Genomic DNA, 27,343 nt, shown 5'->3' with positions numbered 1-27,343 from the left:
TTCACTCAGTCAGGCAAAGGGATACTTCCTCCCTCCTCCTTGCGACTTTGTAGCCTGCGCCATTTTAATCTTCCGCCGAGGTGAATTCCTGAATTAAATCTTCTAACATCCAACGTTCTCTTAGTGTATTTTTGCATTTTTATAGCATAAAAAGGTCTACTCACAATAAGGGTTCCGTTCTTACAATTTTGGAGGTTCGTCGCCTTCTTCAGTGAGAGCCAGAGGCATTGTAATACAGGGTCGATGCTTTCCCTTTTGCACTTGCAGTCTCGCCGCCCTCGAGATCTTCCAAAGGAAAAAAACCCCTGAAAAAACAGCGAAACCGCTTCCACGTGGCTGGGTATTTTATCCCTCAAGGGTCTCCCCCTTGAGATTTTTGGGGGGCGCAGTGCCTTTGTGGCTCCCCCAAGCCCCTGTATCACTCGGAAAACTCCTTCGTGATTTTTCTGCGCTCCCTTTCTGCTCGCGACAGAAACCGGAAGTCAAGCAATTGTTTAAGCATGTTATTTAAACTGGGTAATTGGTCTCTACATTTCCTCTTCCCACAAGACCCCAAGTAATAATAATAATAATAATAATAATAATAATAATAATAATAATAATACCTTTATTGTCATTGTACAACCTGTGCACAAGAAATTAAACAAGCCTCCCCCCCAAACACTCAGTCTCGTTGCACTCTGTGTGCTTATCGAACAACACACCACCTCACAAGTCAATTTTGCTGTGTTATTTTCCGTTCAACAGCATAACAGCCCATGGATAGAAACTATTCTTTAGTCTGTTGGTACGGCTGACCATACTTCTATATCTCCTGCCCCAGGATAGAAGATTAAAGAGGTGATGGGGTGTGAGTCATCCCCAAGAATCTTTCTTGCTTTCCTAAGGCAACGATCGCTTGCGATGTCATCCATCGGACTCAAGGGACAGCCAGTGATACCACGTGCTGTATTTACCACTCTCTGTAGAAACTTTCTGTCTGTGGCTGTCAAGCCAGCGTACCATTCTGTAATACAATATGAAAGGACACTTTCTATTGTGGACTGGTAAAAGGAGTTCATCAATTGTTGTTTAACATTATTCTTTCGCAAGACCCTGAGGAAATGGGGTCTCTGTTGGGCCTTTCTGACCACCTGAGTTGTGTTGATTTTCCAAATGAGGTCCTCACTAAGGTGAACTCCCAGGAATTTAAAGGAGGAGACTGTCTCCACACAGCCCCCCCCCCCCGATATACAATGGGGCAAGTTCCCCTCTCTTCCTCCAGAAGTCCAACACCATCTTCTTTGTCTTACTAATAGTTAGGTGCAAGTTATTCTCTGAGCACCATGTAGGTACTTTTTGAACCTCTCCCCTGTACGCTGTTTCATCTCCGCCTGCAATTAGGCCCATTATGGTAGTATCATCTGCAAACTTAATAATTACTGTGGATGGATCATATACAATGAGTACAGGTAGGGACTTAGCACACATCCCTGTGGGGTGCCAGTGCTAAGCTTCAGGGAGGTAGATGTAACAGTCCCAATTCTCACTGTTTGTGTCCGATCCCTCAAAAAGTCTTTAATCCAGTCACAGATGGTAGAAGGAAGGTCCAGATCCATCAGGTTTTTAATAAGAATGTCTGGGAGGATGGCATTAAAAGCCGAGCTATAATAAATAAGCAACATTCTGACATAATTCCCTGGTCTCTCCAGACGACTTGCTTCATGGTGAAATGCTGTAGCTATGGCATCATCTGTTGACCTGTTTCTCCTATAGGCGAACTGATGTTTATCAAAGTCCGGTGGGAAGCTTGACCTAAGATGTTGAAGAACCGATCTCTCAAAGCATTTCATCACCACAGATGCCAATGCAATAGTTCTGTAGTCATTTAGGCAGTTAGTTGCTGTTTTCTTGGCGACTGGGAAAATGGTAGCTGCTTTCAAGCATGATGGAACACAAGCCGTTTGCAGAGAGATGTTAAAAATCCTTTTCAGAACCCCTGCTAGTTGATCAGCACAGTTTTTTTACCACAATCCCCAGCACCCCATCTCTTCCCCTTCTATTCCCCCATTGCATGGCTTTCCTTACCTTTTCCCCACAGTGTTTCTTGCACTGAGACCTCAAATCCACCCCAGCTTTCAGCAGCCGCTGATAAAAACTCCATTCTGCAACTGTCAGGGAGTTATCCCTGTCACACTGATGGACTGTTTTATAAGGCATTTATCTTTTAGCCTTTTATCAGCAGTAAAGAGACCTCCTGTCTTCACTCCCAGCTAATGACAGCCTCCTTCAGCGTTCTGGATGGAGCATCCGGTGTTCCTAGCTGCAGAAATTGCTTGGTGACGTCCGGGTATAAAAAAAGAAATGGCCCTCACAGACTGATGAGATTAATTTCCAATAGTCCAGAGGATTCATATGCAGACCACTAGTGCCTCGGTGCCACAAAAAGCTAGGTCAGTGTGCCAAAAGGTTGCCTTTGTCTTAAGAGATCCCCTGCCCCAAGCCAAATTACATTGCTGTGATTCAGGGTAAGTCAGCAATTTGAGCTGAGGTTCAAATCTCTTTCTCCTGCATCCAATTTCATGGACCTCTCTTTTTAAATAAGGAAAACAAAGCAATTCAACTCTAGAAGAACCCAGTGTAGGTCAACAGCAGAAACTGGTAATGAGAGAGGGATTTAGATATATCTTTGCTCAAAACCCCTCTTCATTGGCTCATGGTTTGGGGAGTTCATGGAACTGAAATGGACATCTAGTTATGGCATTTGCATCTCGGTGCAACTAATGTGCTGGTCATTTGCTGCAGTCTTAAGCAGGTTTACTCAGGTGCAAGTCCCACTGAATAGGAGGCACTGCTGATCTTCTACCCTATTTTCAAAGTATATTTTATCGCCTTGTTCCTGATACAGATATTCACTCACTCTTTCTTCCCTGTTGGGGTGGGAAGGGGCGGGCAGGTGCCATTTTGTGGTTTGCCTCAGGTGCCAAAATGTCTTGAGCTAGCCCTGGTGAGGGTGGTAGGCTTTGAGGCAAACAGAATAGCCTGTTAATTCCCTCCCCTCTGTGATATTGAGCTGGGCGCTTGTAATGGACCTGTAAGGATGGAAGCCTATTGTGCTACTTAGTAATAGCTGGCTGGGTTAACACTTTTCAGGTGATGCATCACATCAATGTGTTCAATCTGCTTGCTTGTTTGATTTTCCTTTTAGAGCATTTTGATGTAGTTATATATTTTTTGTATATGTTTAAAATCACAAAACGCTAATATAACAAAATGATAGGGCATTGCTGCAAAAGGAAGGGGTCGTTTTGCCATGTTTTTATCGGGCTGGTTTTTTTTAAAAAAGTGTCACGTGAGCTTTAGGCATTTTTCAACCTCAGGAAGTTTTTTAAAAACTAATTTTGAGATGATTTTAAGGTTTCATTTTATTTAACAAAACTTATATACCACTTCAGTGTAGAGAAAATACCTATGTGGTTTGCGAAGAATGTAAAATATACAATGCAAATCAGTTTTTTAAAAAAGTTTTCTATAAGGAATCAAAATTAACCATAATGCTGTGTTACTAACTGCAGTATTATCCAAATCCTACACTTGCAGAAATGCAGAACACAACATAACATAATGATGGCTGACTGGGAACGGTTATGGACCACAGGTATGAAATTTACGGCATGTAATGCCCTAAGAGAAAATTTAATGAAAATGATTTACAGGTGGTACATGACACCAGTTAAGCTTGAAAAAATCTATCATTTGCCCGATAATAAATGTTGGAAATGTAATGAGATTGAAGGTACATTCTTTCACCTTTGGTGGACGTGCCCAAGGATTAAGACATTCTGGGAGATGATATATAATGAAATGAAAAAGGTATTTAAATATACATTCCTTAAGAAACCAGAGGCCTTTCTCCTGGGCATGGTCGGCCAATTGGTTTTAAAGAAGGATAGAACTTTTTTTATGTATGCAACAACAGCAGCAAGAATACTCATCGCGAAATATTGGAAGACACAAGATTTACCCACCAGGGAAGAATGGCAGATGAAGTTGATGGACTACATGGAATTGGCGGAAATGACTGGCAGAATCCGAGACCAGGGGGAAGAGTCGGTGGAAGAAGATTGGAAAAAGTTTAAAGACTATTTACAGAAATACTGTAAAATTAATGAATGTTAGAAAAATGTTGGAATGAAGTTATATGGCTTTAGTAGAAATGTTACAAGGAATTAAGTATAAGTAGATCAACAGAGCTTTAAAGGGAAAAATATGGTTAGAATGTGCTAAGACAGTTATAGGATAGAAAACAGAGGAAGATGGAAAAGAATTGCTGAAACAATTAACAGAAGTGGAATACAAAAAGGGAGGTCTGAGGAGGTCGAGGAAATAAGGGAAAGAAAGATAAGATGTTGAAATTGGATTGTGTTTTAAATGGTTTTTGTTTTGTTTTGTTTTGCTTGTTTCTTTTCTTTGTATTGTATTGTATGTTTTTTCTTTTTTGGTGTTTTGTAGTGTTGTGTTTAATTTGTTGGAAAACTAATAATTTTTTTTTAAAAAAACAAACAAACAGAAATGCAGAACACAGTGGATAAAATAAAGAGAAAATCAGCCATGATTAAGCTACATTGAAAGCAACGGGATTTGTATGTTACACAAAAACACAAGCACCAAGAGGGCATTGAGTGCACTTTAAAATGTCATGCATTTACAACCTTAGTCCTTAACTATCTTTTGCTGAATTTGCACCTCATGCTTAAGCAATGGCTTGTTCAAGTGAAGTAGGCTCACAAAGTACGTGTTCAGTTAACATGGACCCTCATCTTTCAGTTTCCTTTGCCTCACCTTCAGTTTTCCTTTATCATTTATTCCCTGCCTTTTAGATCTTTTGGCCACTAATCGCTCAGTCCTGTTCCTTGGGCACCGAGGAATTTTAGACTTCCGCTCCTTGTACCTCGATGAATACCGTGACCGCCTGTTCATTGGAGGAAAGGACACACTTTATTCTCTTCGGCTGGATCAAACCAACATGGATGCTAAGGAGGTAATGTTCTCGATATATAATGCAAATCTAATGTTTACTACAATCATGCATGTTGAATCAAAGTTTATAGGTCACTTTCTCCAAGCACTCAAAGTGGTTTATGTATGTATATCTTTACAATACAGTGGTACCTTGGTTTAAGAACAGCTTAGTTTATGAACAACTTGGATTAAGAATGATGCAAACCCTGAAGTAGGTGTTTGTGAACTTTGCCTTGGAAGAAGAACATGTTCCACTTCCTGTTGAGTGTGTTCCATTTGTAAATTGAGTCCCCCGCTGCTGTGGGAAAGCACGCCTTGGTTTAAGAACGCTTTGGTTTAAGAACGGACCTCTGGAACGGATTAAGTTTGTAAACCAAGGTACTACTATACTGAAGGTAGCTGAGCATTCTTATCCCCATGGGATGAGAGCTGCCATACCTTATTTGAAGCTTCCTGAGGAAGTTCAGGGTGTAGTGGAAGGCCACCAGCTCATGCACTGTACTACTTTATGTATGCTAGGTGCATGTTTGTTATACACGAGATAGGAGGGTCTTCTTAGTAGGGGATACTAGTACTCCAAGGACTTGAATGATGGGAAGCAAGCCTTGGGAAGTAAGTAAGTGAATTGATTCAAATAGGGATTATGCTATTTGAATAATAGCATAATTTGGAATAGCATAAGTTGGAATAGTTTATGAAAGGTGGTATACAAATTTAATTCATCATCATCATCATCATTCACAGGCTTTAGTCAAGACAAGTGAGCAAAGCCCACACTTTGGGAGGAATTCAGCATAGCTGCTTGGCTGATGGAACAATCTGCCCTCTCCTCTTCCAGTGTGCTGCTCCGTGGGTTCTCCTGCCAATTGGAGGGGGGAGCAGGAGGCCCCCAGAAGTCCTTGTGTAGGCTTCTGCTAGTGTGACTGGTTAGTTGACTCCGCCCATTGATATTGGCTGGCTGTTGCTGGCACTACCTGTGATAGTTCAGTTGGTAGAGCATATGAAACTCTTAATCTTAGGGTCATGGGTTCAAGCCCCATGTTGGGTGAAATACCCCTGCATTGCAGGGGGTTGGACCCTCATGGTCCCTCCCTTCCAACTCTACAATTCTATGATTTTACCTATGATTTGGCTGCACTATATACAATCCAGAAATGGGATAACTGACAGCAATCAAGTACTGACTAACTGATTTGGCTGTGTTTTCTTGTGGTCCCAGAACTCTGCCCACCTGCCTAAGCCTCTGTTTAGAATCTTTGGTTGTACATTTCCACCTTGGAGTCAGTTTAAACACCACAGAAGTCTCACATTGTATATCCCCGGCAGTTGCGCTGGTGGAGTAGATTCTGCATGCATATGCAGAGGTGCAGTTCATAGAATCATAGAATCATAGAGTTGGAATAGACCACAAGGGCCATCGAGTCCAACCCCCTGCCAAGCAGGAAACACCATCAGAGCACTCCTGACATATGGTTGTCAAGCCTCTGCTTAAAGACCTCCAAAGAAGGAGACTCCACCACACTCCTTGGCAGCAAATTCCACTGTCAAACAGCTCTTACTGTCAGGAAGTTCTTCCTAATGTTTAGGTGGAATCTTCTTTCTTGTAGTTTGGATCCATTGCTCCGTGTCCGCTTCTCTGGAGCAGCAGAAAACAACCTTTCAGTTAAATGGCTTTAAAATGTTCTTCCCATCAAGTGGAGCGCCTTTGTGGGTAAGCACTTTCCAGTGGCCTCCGTAAGGATACTTAAAGCATCCCTCAGAGGAGCCGTTTTTCCATAGAAGCTGAAACTCGAGATGAACAGAAGGCATTCAGTAAAGCCCAGGCCTTAAACAGACTTATTGCCCAGGGCAGAGAACTTCATTAAATAGAAGCCAGAAATGTGACACCAGCCAAAGGTTGGGGGTGGATGGGAGCCTGTGTAAGGAATGTTCCAGTCCAAAAGAGATCATATTGCAATTATATGTAATTGGAAGTGTGAGAAGTCTAGACATATGATCAGGTTATGAGCAATTAATATAAGTCTGCAGAAGGATCCGACTGTCGTATATGGTAAATTAACTGCTGAGTCAAAAGCCAGCAAAACTGTGACAGGAAATGAGATACTTGACAGGATGGATGTCTCTCGTACCTTTTTGTGTGTGCGAATTGCTATATGGGAATCACTCTATTCCTCCTTCCAATAATTCTGTGAAGCAGGTCACTTTAATACCATCATTTTACAGGCTGAGAACTAGGGCTGGAAGCGTTGCATGGTAAATTTAAGCAGGGAAAACAGGTAGAGAAAAACGGGACTTGATGTCACCAACTGGTGGCAGATAAAGTTTTCCATTTTTGTACAACTGAAAGGCGTGCAGCCACTTATTTTAAAAAATCAGTACTTTGTGGGGGTGGGTGGGGTTTGTCATTAATATCTCCCTCAAATAACAGTTTTCAGTGGCTACTAGCCGTGATGGCTCTGTACTGCCTCCATTGTCAATGGCAACATGCTGCTGGTGAACACAAGTTGGAAGAGTGTTGTTGTACTCCTGTCCAGCTTGTGGGGTTCCCAGGGGCATTTGGGTTGGTTGCTGTGAGAACATGAAGCAGAACTAGATGGGCCTTTGGGATGACCCCACAGGGACCTTTTAATGCTCTTATATTCAAAAGCAGGCCCCAAAAATAATTGGTACTACTATCACTAGTGCCAAAATATACAAAACATAGTTCCCCCCACCCTTTTTTTGTCATTTGTCATTTTGTCTCTACTAACTACATGTTACATCCAGTACTTGTTCTAAGCTTAACTCGAGCGAGCTCCAAACAGTTGTTTTCTTTTTTGTACTGCCATCTTATCTTGGGTGGGTTGAGCTTGTGGGAAGCACTGAAATGGCAGACCCCAGGATTTTGTAGCTGAGTGTTGCTGATTGTATGTGCAGATAGCATGCCTGCTCCCTCCCAGCTTTAATTTTGGAAATCAAAGATTGGCATTTGGCGTTCTAGAGCAGCTACAGGCTATGTTGCCCTAATGCTAATGATTTTCCTCCTTCTCAACTTTTTCCAGTAAGGTAGCGTCAAGGAAGTTGCTACTGGGAGGTGTATATAATTGATTCTCATTTCCTCCTCTTCCCAAGGTCAGGGAGGAACTGATTCACACACACACACTTAGTTCTTTAGGAGGTGTTGGCGTTTGACATTGGAAAACATGATACATGTTCATTCTACCATTTAATTTTTTAAAAATACCAGCTACTTTATTACTTCAACTCCCATTGAGCTAAATGGCTCTAGAGACTTTTCACATGGCCTGACTGATTTTTAGCTGACTAGTGGCTGTACCTATGCTAATCAGCATAAGATCATGATGTTGATTAAGCCACACCACTGCTCCCTGCCACCCTCTGGCTATCTTCCCTCCCCCTCCTTAGCACAATCTTTTTCACTACATTATGTACCAAGACTGATAGGTTTGGCTGAAATGCCACATGAAAGATGATGGTGTAATATGGCAGAACTTCGCATTGAGCCTATCTGTGAAGGCCCTTTTATGAACATTTGGTTTTCACAAAGCATTCTGTCTTCTTGGCACCACTCAGGGGTAACTAAACAATACTGTGCCTGTCATCTCTAACTATTGGCCATGGAGATGGAGCTGATGTTATGACCCAACAACATCCAAAGGGCCCTGGCTACCCTTACATTACTGCCACAGCAGGGCTATATGTACTGTAGCAAGAGCACTCCCCAATCTACTTAATGTATAGTCACGAATGAGGACCCGTCTCCCCAAATAAAACAGAATTGCATTACTTTTGATATGCCAAGTGTATATGCAATATTAGAAAAAAAATTTACTGTAATGTAAATAGAAATACAATGCATTTCATTGTAATGGGGAAGACTATCTGCATGACTTCAGTCTGCTCAGTCTGCTGTCCATATGCTAACTGTTGATGGACAACTTGAAAGGTCCTGTTGCCCCTACTTACAGTTATTTGCCATGGAACTGGGCTTGGACCAGACAGTCCTTCAAATAGAGGACTTACTCAAATCAGAGGACTGTCCTAAGGAGGAGAGTTTTACTTTTGTTTGAGTGCCTAAATAGAGTTAACTTTTTATAAATATTTTTTTAAAGAATGCTGAGCATTGTAGTTTTTAAATATGGCAGCTGGAAGACAACACTTTGGTTCTTTTCTTAGATGTTTTGTAGACTTTTGTTTCACTAATCCTCCTGCTCTGTGATACTCCACCCACTCCAGTCTCTAGTTGGTAAAACATGTAGGGGCAGGCCCATGAAACGTTCCATGGGATAAGAGTGCATTTATTATAATAAATCACACAGTTTGGCTTCTTGATGCCATTTTGGAAAGAAGATTTTAAGTACCACTGTGTTCAGCTGACATCTTAGCCAGCTGCAAGTTTTAGCTTTTACTTAGAGCAAGAAGATCAAACTTTTGTTTGTGTGTCGCTGTGTCCTTGAGGGTGTGAGACCACACAAAAGGGAAATGGAAGTTCAAAGGAGACCCTTCTCCTCTACATCTTACAGAAAATGAATGTCTCTCCAGAATTCTCTGCCAGCACATTAGTCTGTAAAACAAACTTTATAAATCAGTCTGTGGCTTGCATAAACAGTTGCTAGGCTTATGGTTAAAGAGCCAAGTTGTAAGGCCAGGTTAGGGTTAACCAGATGTCCTTTATTTGAAAAGATCTCTCTAAATTCTCTCCTAATTCATGAAACTGCAACTCTTTGTAGGATAATGGATGCCTTTTGCTTGAGATAAAAATGACTCCAGAGGCTCCTTTATTTTTGAAATATTAATCTGGCATCTTATATTCTTTATTACCATATTAAATGGAGTAAAGCATCCATTACAGGCAAAAGAATAAGATTTAGCTTCCTTCTCTAAGGAAGCACTTTATTTTGTTTCTTTCTTTTATGTTTTCTTCTAGTTACTATCTTGGGTGATTTTAACATTTCGCCCCTTCTCTTGTTAGGACATTTTCTTTTGATGAGTATGAACCAATAAATATGGATTTCTTGTCTTCTCATGTCTTGTTTTTGTCCTGATTCTGCAGCTTTTCATTTCCCCCCAACTTTTTATATCATTGCTTCAAACTTGTTACTCTGTTCTACAGTCTTGTAGGTCTATAATAATAATAATAATAATAATAATACCATGTGATCTTAAGGCACTTTCGAACAATGTTCATCCTGATTGGTTTGTAGGGAGATTAGGCAACAATGGCTGTTTAAGGAGCATTCATTCTGATTTGCTTGCCAGGGAAGTTAGTGGAGTCAAAGCAAGCGTTATCCCACATTTTCCAATGCATTACTCTGACGTTTCCCTTAGCACAAAAGTTCTGATATTTTGGGGGAGCAGATTTGTTGCACGATGCCTTCTTCCAACTGTGCAACTTACATTTGCCAGTATGTGATTGAATCTCACCTGAAAATAGCCACGGTCTGGAAGTGAACATTCATTTTAGGTTTTTGTTTGTTTGCTCTGTCTCCTGCAAAGGAAGCTTATTTTAACTGCTTGATACTGAGGGGAGTATTTGTTGAGTACAACAGAGGTGAAAATGAGCACTGCAGCTTCCTGCCTGTGGTAGTGACTTGTATTGGTTCCAAATATCTGTAATAATCAAAGATTCTTGAAAATGAATTGGTTATTGTTATTATTATTAACATTTGTATCCCACTTTTTCCTCCTCCCCATTTTATCCTCACAACAATTCTGAGAGGTACGTTAGGCAGAGAGTAAGGGCTCATCCTGCTTGCCTCATCACTTTCGCCCAGGAAAAACTGATATTTACCACTGATTCAGAGCAAAAACCAATTGGGTTTTCTCCCAATTGATGTTTGCTCTGATTTAGCACTAAAGGGAGAGTTTTCTGGGGGGAAAGGAGTAGGCCAAACAGAAAACCACTTGGACCTGTGTCTAAAGAGTGTGGGATAAGCAGAAAACTGATTGGAGCCGAGCTTTCTGAGCATGGGACAAGAAGAAGTGTTGACGAGCCCTAAGTGACAGACCGAAAGAGCTTCATGGCCAAGGGGGATTTGAACTCTGGTCTCCCAGTTCCTAGTCTGAAATTCTAACCACTATGCCACAATGGTTCTCAGAGGTTAACATTCCTTCAGGGAAAGTTTAACTACAGGACAATTTTATTCCTGGCAAAAAGTACAAGCATAACAAGGAATTTAGTTGTTTGTCAAATAGCAAGAAGGAAGAAGACCCTGCAGCAAGGATTTTCTTCTCGGCCTGAGGAAACTTCACTCCCTAGTTCCATGTCGTCGGAATGTCTTGCACTTACGTTTTTGCCTTATGTTGCAGATCTACTGGCCGCCACTGCCTGGACAGAAAGAAGAATGCTTTCGGAAAGGAAAAGACCCAGTGGTAAGTCACCCTGTAAAGCATCCTGATTAATTTCCTATGAGTTTGGGCACTACTCTGATGACATGTTTGAAATGAACCTGCGACTTCTGGGAAAAGACAGGCTGCGTCCCTTGCTGACATCATCTTAATCAGTCCTACTTCCATTTGGGGCAACTCCTCTATCCCTCTTCTAGCTTGTTCATGCTAGAAACAGGTTTGATGATAATCCGCTCTTCTCAAGGGATCCAGGGAATTGCAGTTCTGCTGAGTCAGTCTAGGGATAGCTGACTAAGATTTCTTAATACCCCATCAAATGTCAGTTCGCAAGATTCTTACTAAGTCACCTTGGCAATTATTATATAACACTAATAAAAGTTTGGAGAACAGAAGGCTAGAGGCATAATACATATTCATGACTGTAATAGAATGGGACGCTGGTGATTAGTATTCATAACCTTGAAAGAAAAGTTAAGAATTAGGTTGTTTTAAGCTCACTAAGTATGTGACATTTTATGAGGGCTTTATCACATTTTAATTGTAAGAAAACTTGCCAGTTTTAATGAATATAGATTGGGAACCAGTCCTCCAGGCATTGTGTTCTTGATACGTCCATACATAAGCATCACATCTTTACAGATTTTACTTGTTCGGGCTGTTAGAAAAGAAAGCTCATCACATGGGAAGGTGAGTAGCTTGAGGGACAGTTCAATGTTTAGCTCCCGCCGGTTGGATTTTGGAAGCATTCCCATTGATAAGTGCACATGAATATGTTTTGTTGGAATGAGTCATCCATGCAGCTTGTAAATTGCTTTCGAATATATGGGGTGGGGTGGGGGTGGGGTTATAGAAAGGTGAGTGACTACATGTATAAAGGAATAAACTTGCTTCAAGGCTCTTTGCTACGTTGTTTTGTGAACTGAAATCTTTTTTGTGTGTGAAAGCGCAATTCTAATTTGAGAATAACTGCCCAGGTATCTCTCTCTGCCCCCCTGCTCCATCTTGATACCATATATCTGAAAACTGGTCCCCACCTGCACTTCAGTATTCCTCTATCAAGTCAAAACGGAAAAAAGATTGTTTTTAATGATACTAGGAAATAAATATATTTTATGGTCCAGTCTTCCCCACCTAAAGCCAAGTTCACATATCCGCTCACTGCTAGATGCATCAGTTAGCTTACATTTTAGACACAATTGTTTTTGCAGGCATGGGAAAGTGGAAGACTTCTTAGGGAAAGGAGAATCTTAAACAAGCAGCAGGAAACATCCTGCAGTGTTGGGGTACCAGTTATAAGTGGGGTCACCTGAGATGCACCAAAGGGTATCACACACTGAACTATCCAAGGTGAAAGAGTGTGACAGTCTTTTTTTTTTTTTTGAGAAATATCAAATTTTCAAGCAATAAACATAATCATATCAAGAAACATACAAGTGCATTAGAAAATTCAGAGAACACAATATTTGTAAAGCATGCCTAGTGTAACCCCATATCACAGATTTTGTCACTGATGCATATTACAAAAGGATATCTCACTCAAACATAATGTGACAAGTTTCCCATCTCCAAAGTTAACAAACTACAGGAAAGGCCGATTGGAATAACCGTTCTTATTAAAAGCAGAAGAAAGAAAACGTCAACCTGCTGATATCATCATTACCAGAATGATGGGTTAAACAGGCTGCCAAAATCCTCAGGGGTGGGGGGGTGGGGGCAGGCGGGAAGGAAAGTTCATATAGATGTACCAGATGTATATGAACATGGGTAAAAATGACCAATGTGTTGTTGGGCTAAGTTTGCTTCCCCCTCAAGAGACATTACAAGGGAGATATGATTACATAAGGAAAGCTGTGCAGAATCAGACCAAAAGTTCACCTGGTCCAGCATCTTACTTCAGCGTCGCTCTAGGTTGATTGTTCTGTCGGCACAAGCTTTCCAGCTTTCCAGATGGAGCAATCTCCCTTGTCTTCCCCCATATCTTGTTCTGGGTGTTCTCCCACCCCACAACCCAGCTTCAGGGATTAAAAAGGGGTTCATGGGGGAAGGAGAGGGGGACAGAGACCCAGAATCCTTTGAGGGAAAGAATCTGCTTTGAATGTGCTTTAAAGGTGTAGTGTGTATGGTGACTACACTACCTAAAAGACCATAATTTCCTGCATGAAGATGCCCACATGTTATAGTCATCAGGGGATGCCAGGACATCTCCTTCTGCCCTCATTGGATACATTCAGATGCCAGGTTAAACAACCCCACTTGAAGGTGTGTGTATGTGTGTTTTAAAAAACCATATATTGTGGTACTGTTCATTGTTCTTGCTTTTTTGTTTTATTTTCTTACTGCTGGATTGTGTTTCTTTTGTTTTAAGATATTTTGACTGCAGTCCACCCCGAATACCTTATTTGAGTAAACATGGGATATAAATGTTTTATACATAAACAAATACATATGTGGTATATTTATATTACTTTTCTCATAGCTGCAATGTTTTCCATTCCCTTACATTGCGGGTGAGAAATCTTTTGGTTCTCCAGATGTCATTGGACTACAACTCCCATCAGCCCCAGCCAACACAGGTCCAGGTGAGGGATGCTGGACATTGTAGTCCAGCAATATCTGGAGAGCCACAGGCTCCCCCACCCTTCCCTTGCATAGCTTACCCTCACCACTGCTCTATGAGGATTACTGGGAGGGAACTGAGGTTGAAAGACAGTGGATGGCCCACAACAACCCACTGAGCTCACAGTGCAGGATTTGACCCAGTCCTCTAAGTCTGACTAGGCAGCCACTTGTGTGGACAGAGCCCAGGAAAAATGTTAATGGGAGCTTTTCCCGCAGGGCTCCTTGCACATTTTACTTTCTAGCTTTGCCTATTCTTTACATATCATATCACTTCACAGTCATGCAAGTAGTTACTTAGAAAACATGCTCTGAGACAATGGGGACCTTGAGAGGCCTAAGAGGGGATCTGAACCCCTTGCTGACAGTCCATCCCAAAGTAATTGTTCCCAAGAGTGGCCATCACTCACTTCGGTTTCCACATGTTTATTTTGCAATCTGTCACCAATGGCTGCAGCCTTTCGGGTAGCTAGCCTTTTAAAATTCCAGCTCCTTGCTATTTTAGTGGGTAACTTTTGCAGAAACAAAGCAGGGAATCCTCTGAAATGAAGCATTTAGCTACACTGAAGGGCACTACAGTATTCGGGCTCTTAATATGGGAACTTGACCCATGCCACACTGCAGGGAACAGAAGAATGGAAGTAGTCCTTAATTATAATGCCTTTTGGGAATGCACTTACCGCCAGAGGTCCAATTATCTTACGGAAGTGAAATGCCTTTGCTGGCACCGTCCCACAAAGGCACCCAACTAGAAGGTAAGCATCATTGCCGTCAGCCATTCTGCCTGATGGTTATACTGAATTTTCATAATTCATCCTCATCACTGCACTGTGAAGTTTACTAGGAGGGAACTGAGGCAGACAGACAGTGGCTTCCACCAAGTTTTGTAAACTGAAGATTTCTGTACTGTACCTTTCTTTGATTCTTCTATCGATAACACTTTGTGACTTTGTTGACAACACTGCCCGTTCATTTTCTTTTCATTATTTATTGCCTCTGTGAGCTGGTACATGATACCCAGACATTATGCCCTCATTTATAACCACTGGTTGGCTCTTCTCCCTCAGTGCTCCATTGAACACTGAGAGGATCTGGAAACTAAACATTATGAGGAAGTTGAACATTTTTAGCCTGGAAAAGAGGAGAGTGAGAGGAGATATGATAGACATCTTCAAATATCTAAAGGACTGAGCAAGCTTGGTTTCTTCTACTCTGGAGGGTAGGACCCAAACCAATGGATTCAAGTTACAAGAAAGCAGATTCTAACTAAACATCAGGAAGAACTTTCTGACACTAAGAGCTGTTCAGCAGTGGAACAGACTTCCTTACAAGGGGGTGGACTCTCCTTTCATTGGAGGTTTTTAAGCAGAGGTTGGATGGTCGTCTGTCATGGATACTTTAGTTGAGATTCCCTTTTTTCAGGGATTTGGACTAAATGACCCTTGGGATCCCTTACAACTCTACGATTCTTTGATTCTAGGATTGTAGAATACAGTAGTACCTCGGGTTACAGAAATAGTGCTTCAGGTTAAGAACTTTGCTTCAGGATGAGAACAGAAATCGTGCTCCGGCGGTGCGGCAGCAGCAGGAGGCCCCATTAGCTAAAGTGGTGCTTCAGGTTAAGAACAGTTTCAGGTTAAGAACGGACCTCCAGAACGAATTAAGTACTTAACCTGAGGTACCACTGTGGAGAAATCAAGCCAACCAACTGAGTGAATTCTAGTTACCACAAGTGGCTGCATCATGAGCATAACATTTTGCATGTCTGTTGTCTGATAAGGAGAGGGACAACAAGTATTCCTTGTTTTCAGGTGCTACTTTTAACTCTGGTTCCCTCTTGCCTGAGAAAAACCAGTTGCTCCTGTAGTATGTTTGTGAGACTAGGAATGTCAGAAGGCTTCTCTAAGCCCCGTAATTCAGCTAAATGGAAACAGAGATTAATCATGGTTGACAGAATTAAATAGACTCATTAGAACTCCTCATGCCACTAGAAAAACAGTAGTAGTAAATGCTAAAAGAAATGGAAGCAAGGACTTCAGAGCCAACTTTCTTATTATAAGGGGAGGAGAAATGGGTGTATGAAAGCAATTAGATTATCGGCAGTGAACTCTGGTTGTTTATCTGGACTAAGGACCTTGGTAATTTGATGCTAAACTCCTCTATTTTGGTTTAGCTTAACATGGCAAAAGGTATATTAGGACTCCATTGGAATATAGTGTTTCCAACCTTAAGCTTAAAAATTTGAACTCTCTTAAAATCACTTATTCTTTCATGTCACAAGTTATTAAAATTTACAACATGGGGGCTCTTATCCTGCCCAATTTCCAGTATTTTCTTGTTCCTATTTCCCTCCAATATGTTAGAAAAGATGGCAATCCAAGAAAGAAGTCAAGATGTGAGAGGTTAATTTGTGACTCTCATTTTTGTACAAAAGGTGCATTATCTGAATAGTTTAATGTTGTTAAACCTGCCAGCTTTTTAATAAATCACAGTTTATGAAACATTGGGAAGGATCATCTTGACATTGCAAAATTTCACAATGTGAGGAAGAATGTATGAAAAACATGAACACCTTATGGAGGTTGTTTTGAGAAATAATAAATTTCTTTTGAGCACATTCAGACCTCAACCTTTTTCCCTTGATTGTGATTCTGACTTTTGTGAATGTGACACTTCCCTGCCATGAATTAGACTTCTGCTTCACTTGCTATTAATCCCTGTATAGTCTTAACTGGGTACCAACTTTGGCCTGGCTTTGAACCCATGTACTAAAAGCGGAGGGTTATGTAACCCATTATTTCGTTCCCTTGAGGTTTGTAATTTATTACCTAAAAAAAAATTTAAAAAAAAAATTGGTACAGCTAAGATGGATAATCAGAGATAGGATATAGCATGTTCTATTTGATGGGGTGATGCGGAGTAAGAAGGCCAGGATAGGAGTGGGAGTGACTAAGCATCTGTTTTTCTACAGCAATAAATGTAGTTCCTTTTGTGTGTTGTGAGATGGATAGATCTTTAGAGGCCATCGGAATCTGGAGGTGCCTTCAGCAGTCTCCCTGACTTCTCTGTGCTTATCTGCCAATGCTAGCTGCTCCGGAAAAGGGAGCAATTAATCCAGGTCAGACTTGTGAATGGTCATTTGTCATCCTGCTGTGTAACTAACTAAACTTCCTTTTTAAATGACTACTTTGTCCAGATCAAGGTTGTATGTCTCCTTCATTTCCTGCCATTGTCCCTCCCACCACCACTATTACATTTTGCCCTATATCTCTGTCCGAATTTGAGAGCAGCTGGAATTAGGTTCCTTGCTGATGTTCTGTCTTGGGGACAGAACATCAGCCAGATGCCTATGGAGGCTCTTAAGCAGGGCCCAAGGGCAACAGTCCTCTCCTGATATTGTTTCCCAATATCTGGTATTCAGAAGCATGGTGCTTCTGACTCTGGATATACTAGTATACATCCATCATGAGTAGGTAGCTATGGAACATTTCTGTTACGAAAAGTTTTGGGATATTTGCAGGAAGCTATGGGCCACACATGGATTGCTGCTTATGCCATGTGGCTGTCCTGATGGTTTTGAGGAAGCAAGTTTTGAGACAAGACTTATTTTTGCAAAAGCCATGTTGATTGTTTTCCAGCTAGATTTATCCTTCTGAATGCCTGATAATTGTATATTTAATTATGCTTTCTACCAATTTATCTAGAGCAGTTGTAGATATCTGACCTGTAATTTCTCAGATCACCCTGGACACCCCCCTTTTTAAAAAACGATGTGTTATTTTGACCACTTTCCAATCTTCAAGTACAGAGGCCAGACTTCGGTACAAGTTATATATTTTTGTAGGTGATAAGCAATTTCATATTTGAGTTCTTTTGAGAACTCTCAGATGAATAACATCTCGATTCAGTGATTTGTTAGTTTGTGAGACAGGCATAAAACATCATCTCTTGTCACTACTATTAGCCTCAGTTTTTCAGACTCCCTTTCTGAAAATGTCACTTTAGGTGTGGGTCTCTGCCCCATGTTCTCTACAGTGAAGATGGATGCTAATAATTCAGTTTCACTGCAATCTCCTTATCCTTCTTTAGCACACTCTTTGACTTTTTTATGTTGTTGCCAAACAGCTTCCCTAACCACTTTCCTGTTTGTAATATTTTTGATTATTTTTATTGTTAATGTTTTAGTAACACGCACCTCCAATACCTCTCTCTCTATCTCTGCATTCCTTATGGCATTTCTTTTGCCGATGTTTGTGTTCCTTTTTGTTCTCATTTGGGTAAGACGTCCATTACCTAACCATGCTTCCTTGTTGCCTCAATGAGCAAAGTGGAGGTGGATTTCCTGGGTGAGAGGCAGTCTGGAAGACTTGGTAGAGTGATGAAGGGCAGTGAGAGCCGTTACATTTCTGTGTTAAGTGTGAAACGCCATATAATGTTAGTTTATAATTTAAGAGACATTCCCTTATTTTAGAAAATTGGCTAACCCTTTCATACTAAGTTGTGGACAATGGCCCACATTCCCATGGAGTTGTTGGAGCAGAGGAATGACCAAGACTGTTGTACAAACTGATGACTGAATTTGCAGGTTAAATTACAGTTTATGCCAGTCTTCATTCTGTGTTTTATCCTCATTGACACAAAATTATTACATACCAAACTTTAAAATCACATACAGACACAGAGACATGGCCAAATAGCTATCTAGCAAAGCGAGTGTAAACTGGCAATGCTTGGTTGGGGTTCTGTTCTGCATCTTGGTTTCTGATCAATGGTCTGGAGGCAGCTAGTGGCCTCCTGGAACGAACCCAGTACCTTGGCTCACGATCTAAGCTCCCATATTTCATGGAATTGGAAGGAGTCTCTATGTTTGTGCATGCCAACAACCTGTAGCACTGAAGTGGTATTTGTCATTCCCAAACTGTTTGTTCTAGGGCCCATTAATTAATACAGAATCTGCTTTCCTTTAAACTGCCTCTTAGTGTTATTGTCTTTGCAGGCAGAGGGCAATTATTCCCTGTCCTTTTTGAGGAACTCTTTTGCATTGTGTTGCCCTTTGGAGGACATCTGACTCTCAGCAATTTTATTATAACTCTTGGGATTTTAATTGTAATTTTATGATTTAATCCATAAATCATGTATATAGCATTCTTAAACGTAAATAGCTATTAAAGTGACTTACAGTGACTTTGATACAGATCAACAGCAAAGGAGTTCAGAATCAAACTGGGGGAGAAGCCTCGTGGATTTAATAATAATAATAATAATAATAATAATAATAATAATAATAATAATAATAATAAATTTTTTTATTTATATCCCGCCCTCCCCAGCCGAAGCCGGGCTCAGGGCGGCTAACAACAATAAAACAGTACAAAAGTACAGCACAAACAACACTCTAAAATCATTCATTATATTCATTTCTTTTAAAGATCGATTCTTCGACCATTTCGTGGTTTGAAGTAGGGGTAAAGAGGTTCTGCGTGGTTGTTTTTTTTAAAAAAAGTTGAAGTATTGTCAAGCCTACTTCTTGGAATTTCTAAATAGATGCTGTTTCTAGCCCTATTGTGACAGTTTCTTCCTGTTTTCTGCTAACCTAACAACACTGTTACGTAGCTCATACAGGAAATCAGGGCACAAGGCAATATGAAGACCTCACTTCCTGGCCTGAGTTGACCATACAATGGGATGGAGGCAGAGGGGTCACACGTGTAGTCTGATGAGGGAAAGGGCTTGCATTAGCTAGAGTGGAGTGGCAGGGAGTGTGGGATACGTGCCAAACGTATTTTTAAATTAAAAAAGCAGGAATTTACTGCCCATTTCCACAATAACAAGGAAGGCCTGATGCCTAGCTAGACATAATACAATGGGGATTGGTCACGTGAGCTTGGAGAGAGGAATGGACCGTGTGACTGTAAAGGTATTTGGCATTGTTCTGTGCACTTGCATGTGGAACCAAATTGTTTGCATCATTGTGGTCCTTAGGGGATTGGAAAACGCTATAGGGTTTACATCTGCATGTATCCCTTCCTGCTATTTGGATCCTAGGCGTAGGGTGGGGAAAGAGCTGGCGTATCCCAGGGCTCAGCATTGTTGCGGACTTTGAGCCAGAGGACAATGCTGGCAAGTCCAATATGACACCTGCTTTCATTCTGAATTGTTTTGGCTATACTGCCTCCTTTTCTGCCATATACAGATAGGTAGCCGTGTTGGTCTGCCATAGTCAAAATAAAAAAATTCCTTCCAGTAGCACCTTAAAGACCAACTAAGTTAGTTCTTGGTATGAGCTTTCGTGTGCATGCACACTTCTTCAGAAGTATCTGAAGAAGTGTGCATGCACACAAAAGCTCATACTAAGAACTAACTTAGTTGGTCTTTAAGGTGCTACTGGAAGGAATTTTTTTATTTTTTCTGCCATAGTCACTTTTATTTAATTAGTTAATTAATTAAACTTTTTTTAAAATTCCACTCCAGCCAAAAAAGCACCCAGAACAGCTTACAAATCACAAAAACACACAGAAGAAGTCTGCTGGATCAGGCCAATAGCCCATCTAGTCTAGTTTTCACAGTGTCTGACTAGATGCTTGTGGGAAACCAGCAAGCAGGAAGAGAGTCCTACTCTCAGACTTACCATCTAAAAAAGACATGGGGAAAAAGGGAGAAAGCAATAAATAAGCTCAGGTTAAAGCTCAGGTTGCTCTAAGAACCAACTGGTCTCTCAACTGCGTTGATGGAGAGACCTTGTATCTCTTCTCTTCCCTCTCCTGCTGATTAAGCTCTGATCTCAATGTCCATCCTGTCATCACACCCACCCACCTTTAACCAACTTTGATTATTGCTAAAAGTCGATTTCTGTGATGCACGTGAAGCATCATGAATCCCAATCGTTGTTTCTTTTCCAGACAGAATGTGCCAACTACATCAGAGTGCTTTACCCTTTGAACCGGACACACTTATTGGCCTGTGGAACAGGGGCTTTCCACCCAATCTGTGCTCTTATCTACGTGGGACACCGAGGAGAGGTAAGGAAGTATGTCCTTTCCCCCCTCTGCGATAATGTTAGCCCTGTGACACTATAAATATATGATGTGGGAAGATCTGGCATGTAGAGGAATGCAAAGACATGTGGTTCCCATCACCAAAGACTTAAGAGCAGGGCAGGTAGCAGGTAGATCAGGATCTGCTGGTAGATGGGCAGAAGCAACTCTCAATAGTTTAACAACAGTAAGTAAAAGTTTTAAGTGAAATATCTGCCGTAGCCAGTCTTGAGCTATTTGCTTATCTCTTAACCTTTGACTATATCTTTGTTCCAGTGTGCTGGCCACTATGAGAGTTCTGTGTTAGAACCCCTGGTATACTGTAACTCAGATATAGATTTTTGTCTGTAATACAGCGTATGTTTTATGAAGTGCTACAGGTAATTGACTCTGTCACTGAGCCCATATCTTATGGGATGTCTTAACTCTTCCGTAGGTAGACTGTTGCAGAAGAATATAAGAAGAGCTCTGTGGAATCAGGATCTAGCTCACTATTTGGTTCCCCAAGTGTCAAACTAGGTGCTTATGGGAAAATACATGCTGGACGAGGTAGATCAGGAGTTGAGGGATGGGGGAAGTTTTTACAGCCAAGATCTTTACTTAGCCACCCACCCTGTGGGACATTTTTGACAGTCACCTAATGTCATTATGACGTCAGGTGACACCCTCAGAGGGACTCGCTGATTAGCGCTGAAAGTGACCCTATGATCAGCTGATTGCCTCTGGCAGGACAACTTCAAAGGGCTCACTACAGGCCCCAGTTTATGTAATTGCATTCAATTTGGATTCAAACCATGCCTGAAAATGACCGTTATTTTCTTTGCAGAGGAAAAAATACTTGAATCCAAACTGTGCTTGGAAATGGACTTTAAAGCAGCTTGCAGTGAGCCCCTTTGAAGATGCACTGTCAATGAAAGCATACCTTCAAATGGGTTTTCTGACAGCCCTTTGACCACAGGAACCTACACACAACCTGCCCCAAATGCACTAGGGAGTTCCCCAATGGAAACTGCTTAGTGCAATCCTACCCATAACATAGAGAGCAATGGATTTGTTGGGAGGGGGATGAGGACAGGGCCATGGGATAATCCTCTCTTTCTCCCTCAGTGCATGAGGTTTGAATGACTGAAGTGTGCTCTAGGCTCAGGAACTTTCTAGCTTTGCATTTCCTCAACAATCTTTCCCAACCATACATTTATATTGCCCTATTAAACAGAAAGGCTGATTTAAGTGCTTGTATTTCTTTAAACAGGGGGGGGGGAACCCTTGTTACCCAATAAACTGGACTGTAATATCAGATGCACTTAAGTCTTCTTGTTGTTATGGGTTAATGTGGCTGGACTTGTGGAATTTGTCCAACCATGTAAGCATCCAGGAAAGAAATGGATTTTGGGTCTATTAATCTGTCAGGCTGATTGATGTTCTACTGTGTATCCGACCCCAGCTCATACGACCTCTCCTTTCTGGTTGTTTTTTTTAAAGAGAAATCCACGCCCCCTTTATTTTTTGGACGCTCACTCCAAGCACATTCTGTTAGCTATTTGAAGGGAAGAAGGAACAAGAAGGATGGCTGTGTAAAAAGAAAGAGAGAGAGAGGGCGAGCCTAAAATGGGGAACAGAGCCAAGAACCAGGGAAGAGGCAGGTGAAATTGAGATCTCAACGACTGTGCTCAGAAGAGAAGCAGCATGTTCTTAATAATTTGCATTAAACCACCTGTCTCTTGGGGTGGGCAGACAGACATGAACACCAGCTATTTCTCTCCCTGTGCAACAATGCTTGGCTGCCTCCTGTGAGAACTACAAGTATGGCTGGCTGATGTCACAACTGGAAGAGTCCAGAACATCAATTTTGGACTGCGGTTTTATTTGTCTGGTGTTGGGAGCAACTAACCATATTGCTAAACTTCCTACTCCAAGCAAGGACGGCCATTGTGCATGAGACATGGGTCTCATTTATTAGCTCAATCCCTATGTTTCTTTTCAGGGCTGATTCCTGAAGTTGTACAATCTTTATGGATTTAGACAGTGCTTGCTTCCTGGTGGGATTTTGTGTGTGTGTGTGTGTGTATAATTTTACACACACACACACACACACACACACACACACACACACTAATTATAAAATATGTGGGTGGCATTTCCCTCCCTCCAAGCTTTTGACTTCCCTCTGAGCCGTTGCTCATAAATCAAGCTGGCCTTAGCAGGAAGATCATTCAGCTTCACCCTGTAACCCCTCTCGCTTGGGAGGATTTGACTCGCAGAAGCTTTTATTGAGTGCATGAGAGAAAGGACCCTTTCAGCACAGCTGTTCATCGTGAGCAAAAGGGATGATCAGACTGTCCCTCTGACATCTCACCCCATAACCATATCCGGCAGTGCCTCCCCCCCTTGCTAAACGCTCGTGCTGATTTAGCCACGGTATTGAGAGGCGTACCAAAATACAATTGGGGTCCTGTGCTGCTGCTGCTGCTGCAGCATGTCAGAAATTTAACAAGGCCTAGCCTTGGCCTTATACTGGCCTGCAAACTGCACTGGGGAACAATCCTGTGCTTGGGTGTGGGTGGACAGTTGCATGATGAAGACATTTAATTAGGCAGCTTGAAGAGGCTGCTTTGTCTGGCCAAGTGGATAACTGGCAGGAAGGCAGGAAAGCACAAGCTGTTCCAGGCATTGCAAAGCAGGAGGGTGAATAATACAGATTCCCAGCATCCTTAGGCCCACTGTCTCATATAAGCCACTTTTTAATTTTTTTATTCTTATGATGGTCTGTGGTGCTGGATCAAAAGTGTCATAACTGCTTACCATCTGAAAGTCGATACAGAGCAAAAGCCTTTCACCAAAAACTTGTAGACAACCCAGCAGGTTGGTTTGGGAAGGAAGGAACTTTTTGTTCATCTGGGATCCGGGGTAAGAATGTTCTAGACTAGAGCCTTTACTCTCTTCCTACCCTTCTGCTCCCATCAGGGGTTACATAACCGTAGTCTAGATTGTAAAATCATTTCCTGGCATACTGGAGAAATGAGGAGATGGTCTTCTGAGCTCTTCTGAAAGTCTTCCTGACTCAAAAGGTTCCTCTTGTTCTGGCAGTTTTCTCTGTTGCTGTCTCTCCAAGTCCCAGCTGTTAACATCATGGGCTTGCCTCTCAGTTTCCTGAAACTATAACTGATTAAACTTATCAGAAGAAGACAGGAAAGATGAATAGTGCTCAGGCCTCTGTTAATAATTGTCTGAGTAACCAAATCTGAAATAAGTACAATTCCGTATTGTAAAAACACACCAAAGCCAAAATGATTTCAATAATAAACAAATTAAAGGGCTATCAGTATTGAGAAATATACAGATTTAACATGTTCACACTGAGAGCATAACTACATGTGGTGTTGATTGTCTTGCTTGCAGTCATGCTGCCATGATCTAATTATTTACTTAGAGGTGCACCCCTGGTTTATTAATTGAACCTGGGGTGTATGGGAAAGGAAAAAATAATCGCTTCACCCTTCAATGTCAAAGAAAATGGCCCAATGGGGGCTTTTGACCAGTGTGTGTGTTGTTGTTGTTGCTGCTGCTGCTGTTGAGATTGCAGTGGGGAGGGAAGAATTAAACTTCTCCTTTCTGAACATGGGGACTCTAATTAAAACAAAACAAAACAGGGTCAATGTAATTGCAAGTGACCAGCTGGAGTCATGTGAAGTTAAGGCCCTAATTTTTGCTGAATAATGTCAGCATCCATTTTTCTTATGGTTAGATAGAAAACGTCATCCTGGTCTCTCTATGCTAGCATCCCATGCTTGTCCTAAGATGTTTTCTGATGCATCTGTCCAGGCTCTCTTCATTCCTTCCACATGAGCACTCCCTCATCACCTCTGAATTTCAGACTACCCACTCAGAGAGCTGTGGTTCTTTTAAGCTGTCTTGATGCCTTATTTGTCATTTGTGCTCTTCTCTCCCCAGCATGTGTTCAGCTTGGATCCTTCCAGTGTAGAAAGTGGCCGGGGCAGATGTCCTCATGAGCCCAACAGGGCATTTGCAAGTGCTTTCATTGGTAGGTGCTAAACTAGATCAGTGTGAGTTTTGTACCCTAGCAGCAGGGTTGAATGTCCTTATTTTTATGTTTATATATTGCCTTTCTGCCAAGGCATTCAAGGCAGTTTACAGTTTAAAACACTAAACAAAGTTACAAAATATTAAAAAGCAGATTTGCCTTCAGCGTTTGGTGCTTTCCCCAGAAGCTAGTAGTGCGAGCTCCTTTCCTGGTCTTTGCCTGTTCTGTTCTTTCCCTCAGAGAACATGGGTCTAAGTCGGCCCAGGGAAGTTGGTGGAGGGGTGGCCCAACCATTCTCTCAGGCTCTTTCGTGGCCACCTCAAGAGCTGAGGACATGGTCTTTAACCACTATTTTGGGATGGGGAAGCCTCTTTGATCATGTGATTTTACTGCTTGTCAGCTTCTGACAGAAAAAAGGGCTACAAGCAAGCTACTGTACCTTCATAAACCCACACTGCAGCCAGCTGCTCTCTGAAGTGAAAACTGGAGGTAGCTCAGGTTGTCCAAACCAGTTTTAAAAGTGGCCAATAAATTGCACCTACAACCTAAAGTTAATATGAAATTCAGTAGTGAATTCTTTATAGGAAAGCCTTTATAGGACCCCCCTCCCCAAAGATAGGTTTGGGGGGTTGAATGTTCATTGGAGGCATCCATACTTCTCCTCAGTTCAGTGTATGGTTTGTAAATTATTCTTATTTCAGTCTCTTACCTGCTTTCACCATAAAGTGCCAGGGTGGGATACAGCAGTTGATATGTGGTCCCTTTCATAGGTGAGACTATGCCCCCCACCCCATAAAAAGTGTGCCTGCTTCTCAACTATGTTTCATGCGATGAACTTGCAGTATACCCCAATCATGTGTGTTACATACCAACATTTCAACTAGGAAACTTGGCATGTGAAAGGAGGGTAATCTGTCAGTGACTGTACTTGCATGCTTGTGTAAGGCATTTTCTGAACTCTTTCAAGATCTCTGTGCTGATGTGCATATAATTCAAAGCTGTGGTCTATTAAACTATGGTTTATTAAACCATAGTTTGGTGTTATGTTTGTACTTTCACTAATAGCTTCACTATTGTTTGTTTATTGCCAGCGAACAATGATCTGAAGTCTGTTGTTTAACTATGGCTTGGCGTTATGTGTGAACTCAGCATCCTTCCATACCATACCATAGTTTGTTTGGACACCTCAGATGCTGACCGAGAAAAAGGACACAAGGCACAAGTAGCTGGAAAACTGACCAAATTTTGAATAAACAAGCCATGGTTCTTTTGTCTGTCTGGGGAACAGCTCGTGGTTAACTCATGACTTTTTCAACCATGGCTTAGTGTTATAATGTGTGAATCAGGCCAAAATCTCCTCTTTTTGGTGTAGTTGTATAAAACAGGTTTATGTGACTTTTCAGCCAAGCAATTCCTGTGCTGTGAAGATTGGTATAAGGGACTGGCCAAGACTATGACTTTTGAAAGAACCAGTGCCCAAATCAACACTCACCATTAATTCATTAGGAGATTTTAGGCAAGGCTAGCCTCTCTCTGCCTCCCATCTACAAATACTGATGTACTTTATATGATGGTTATAATATAGGATGATAATAACCATCATGTATTGGGAAGCTTTTTGAATATTCTAGTGTGCTTTATAATGCTACGTATTGTTTTTCTTGTTAGTGCATAACTGTTATGCAAGGATTGATTGTTTCTGTGGGCCTTCTTTCCCAGGTGGAGACTTGTATACAGGACTAACAGCAGATTTCTTGGGCAGGGACTCTGTGATCTTCCGAACTATGGGACACCGCTCCCCTCTGCGCACTGAGATGGACCAGCGGCTGCTTAATGGTAGGAGAACAGGATGAGAGGTGGAGTGGAGGCCAAAGGCTACAATAAATTTGTTACTTAGAAAATAAGGACGGGGAGTTGTCTGTATAACTAAGCCTCTTTGGAATATATGCCCATTAATAAGAGAACACCTTGTGTGTTGCTTCTTTTGGTAACTACTTGTTAATAAAGTGAACTTATTAGTATTTAATTAGGAATGTTTTATATGGTTTTATGTAAACTGCTCACAGGTTTTTCCTATTGAGTTGTACACAGTATAAATCTTGTTAAGTACAACTAAGCAAACTATGCCAAGAGGAAGCCTGAAAAGGTTTAAAAATAAAATAAAATAAAGGTCTGTGCCATTGCTTCAAGCGGTTTCTGGCGATCTCTTTCTAACGTGCCCGTACAATATTTTTCTTACAGCCCCCAAGTTTGTTGCTGCTTATCTGATCCCAGACAATGATGACCGAGAAAATGACAAAGT

At 41.5% G+C, this 27,343-nt stretch overlaps 1 protein-coding gene across 1 annotated transcript in view; it reads left to right on the top strand.

Annotated features, from left to right (window-relative positions):
* The window catches only part of SEMA3G (semaphorin 3G), an 87,332-nt gene that overhangs the window by 38,624 nt on the left and 21,365 nt on the right, over positions 1 to 27,343 (top strand). The window contains exons 2-7 of the mRNA XM_081183887.1: positions 4,860 to 5,020; positions 11,311 to 11,373; positions 20,865 to 20,984; positions 24,951 to 25,041; positions 26,761 to 26,877; positions 27,283 to 27,341. Coding sequence (XP_081040013.1) covers positions 4,860 to 5,020; positions 11,311 to 11,373; positions 20,865 to 20,984; positions 24,951 to 25,041; positions 26,761 to 26,877; positions 27,283 to 27,341 — 611 coding nt within the window. The remainder of the gene's footprint in view (positions 1 to 4,859; positions 5,021 to 11,310; positions 11,374 to 20,864; positions 20,985 to 24,950; positions 25,042 to 26,760; positions 26,878 to 27,282; positions 27,342 to 27,343) is intronic.

Source organism: Podarcis bocagei (assembly GCF_964188305.1).
Source record: "Podarcis bocagei genome assembly, chromosome: 2".
In the NCBI taxonomy this organism is placed as follows: Eukaryota; Metazoa; Chordata; class Lepidosauria; order Squamata; family Lacertidae; genus Podarcis; species Podarcis bocagei.
Note: the sequence above shows the minus strand (reverse complement) of the source record. Positions and strands in the feature narration are given on the sequence as shown.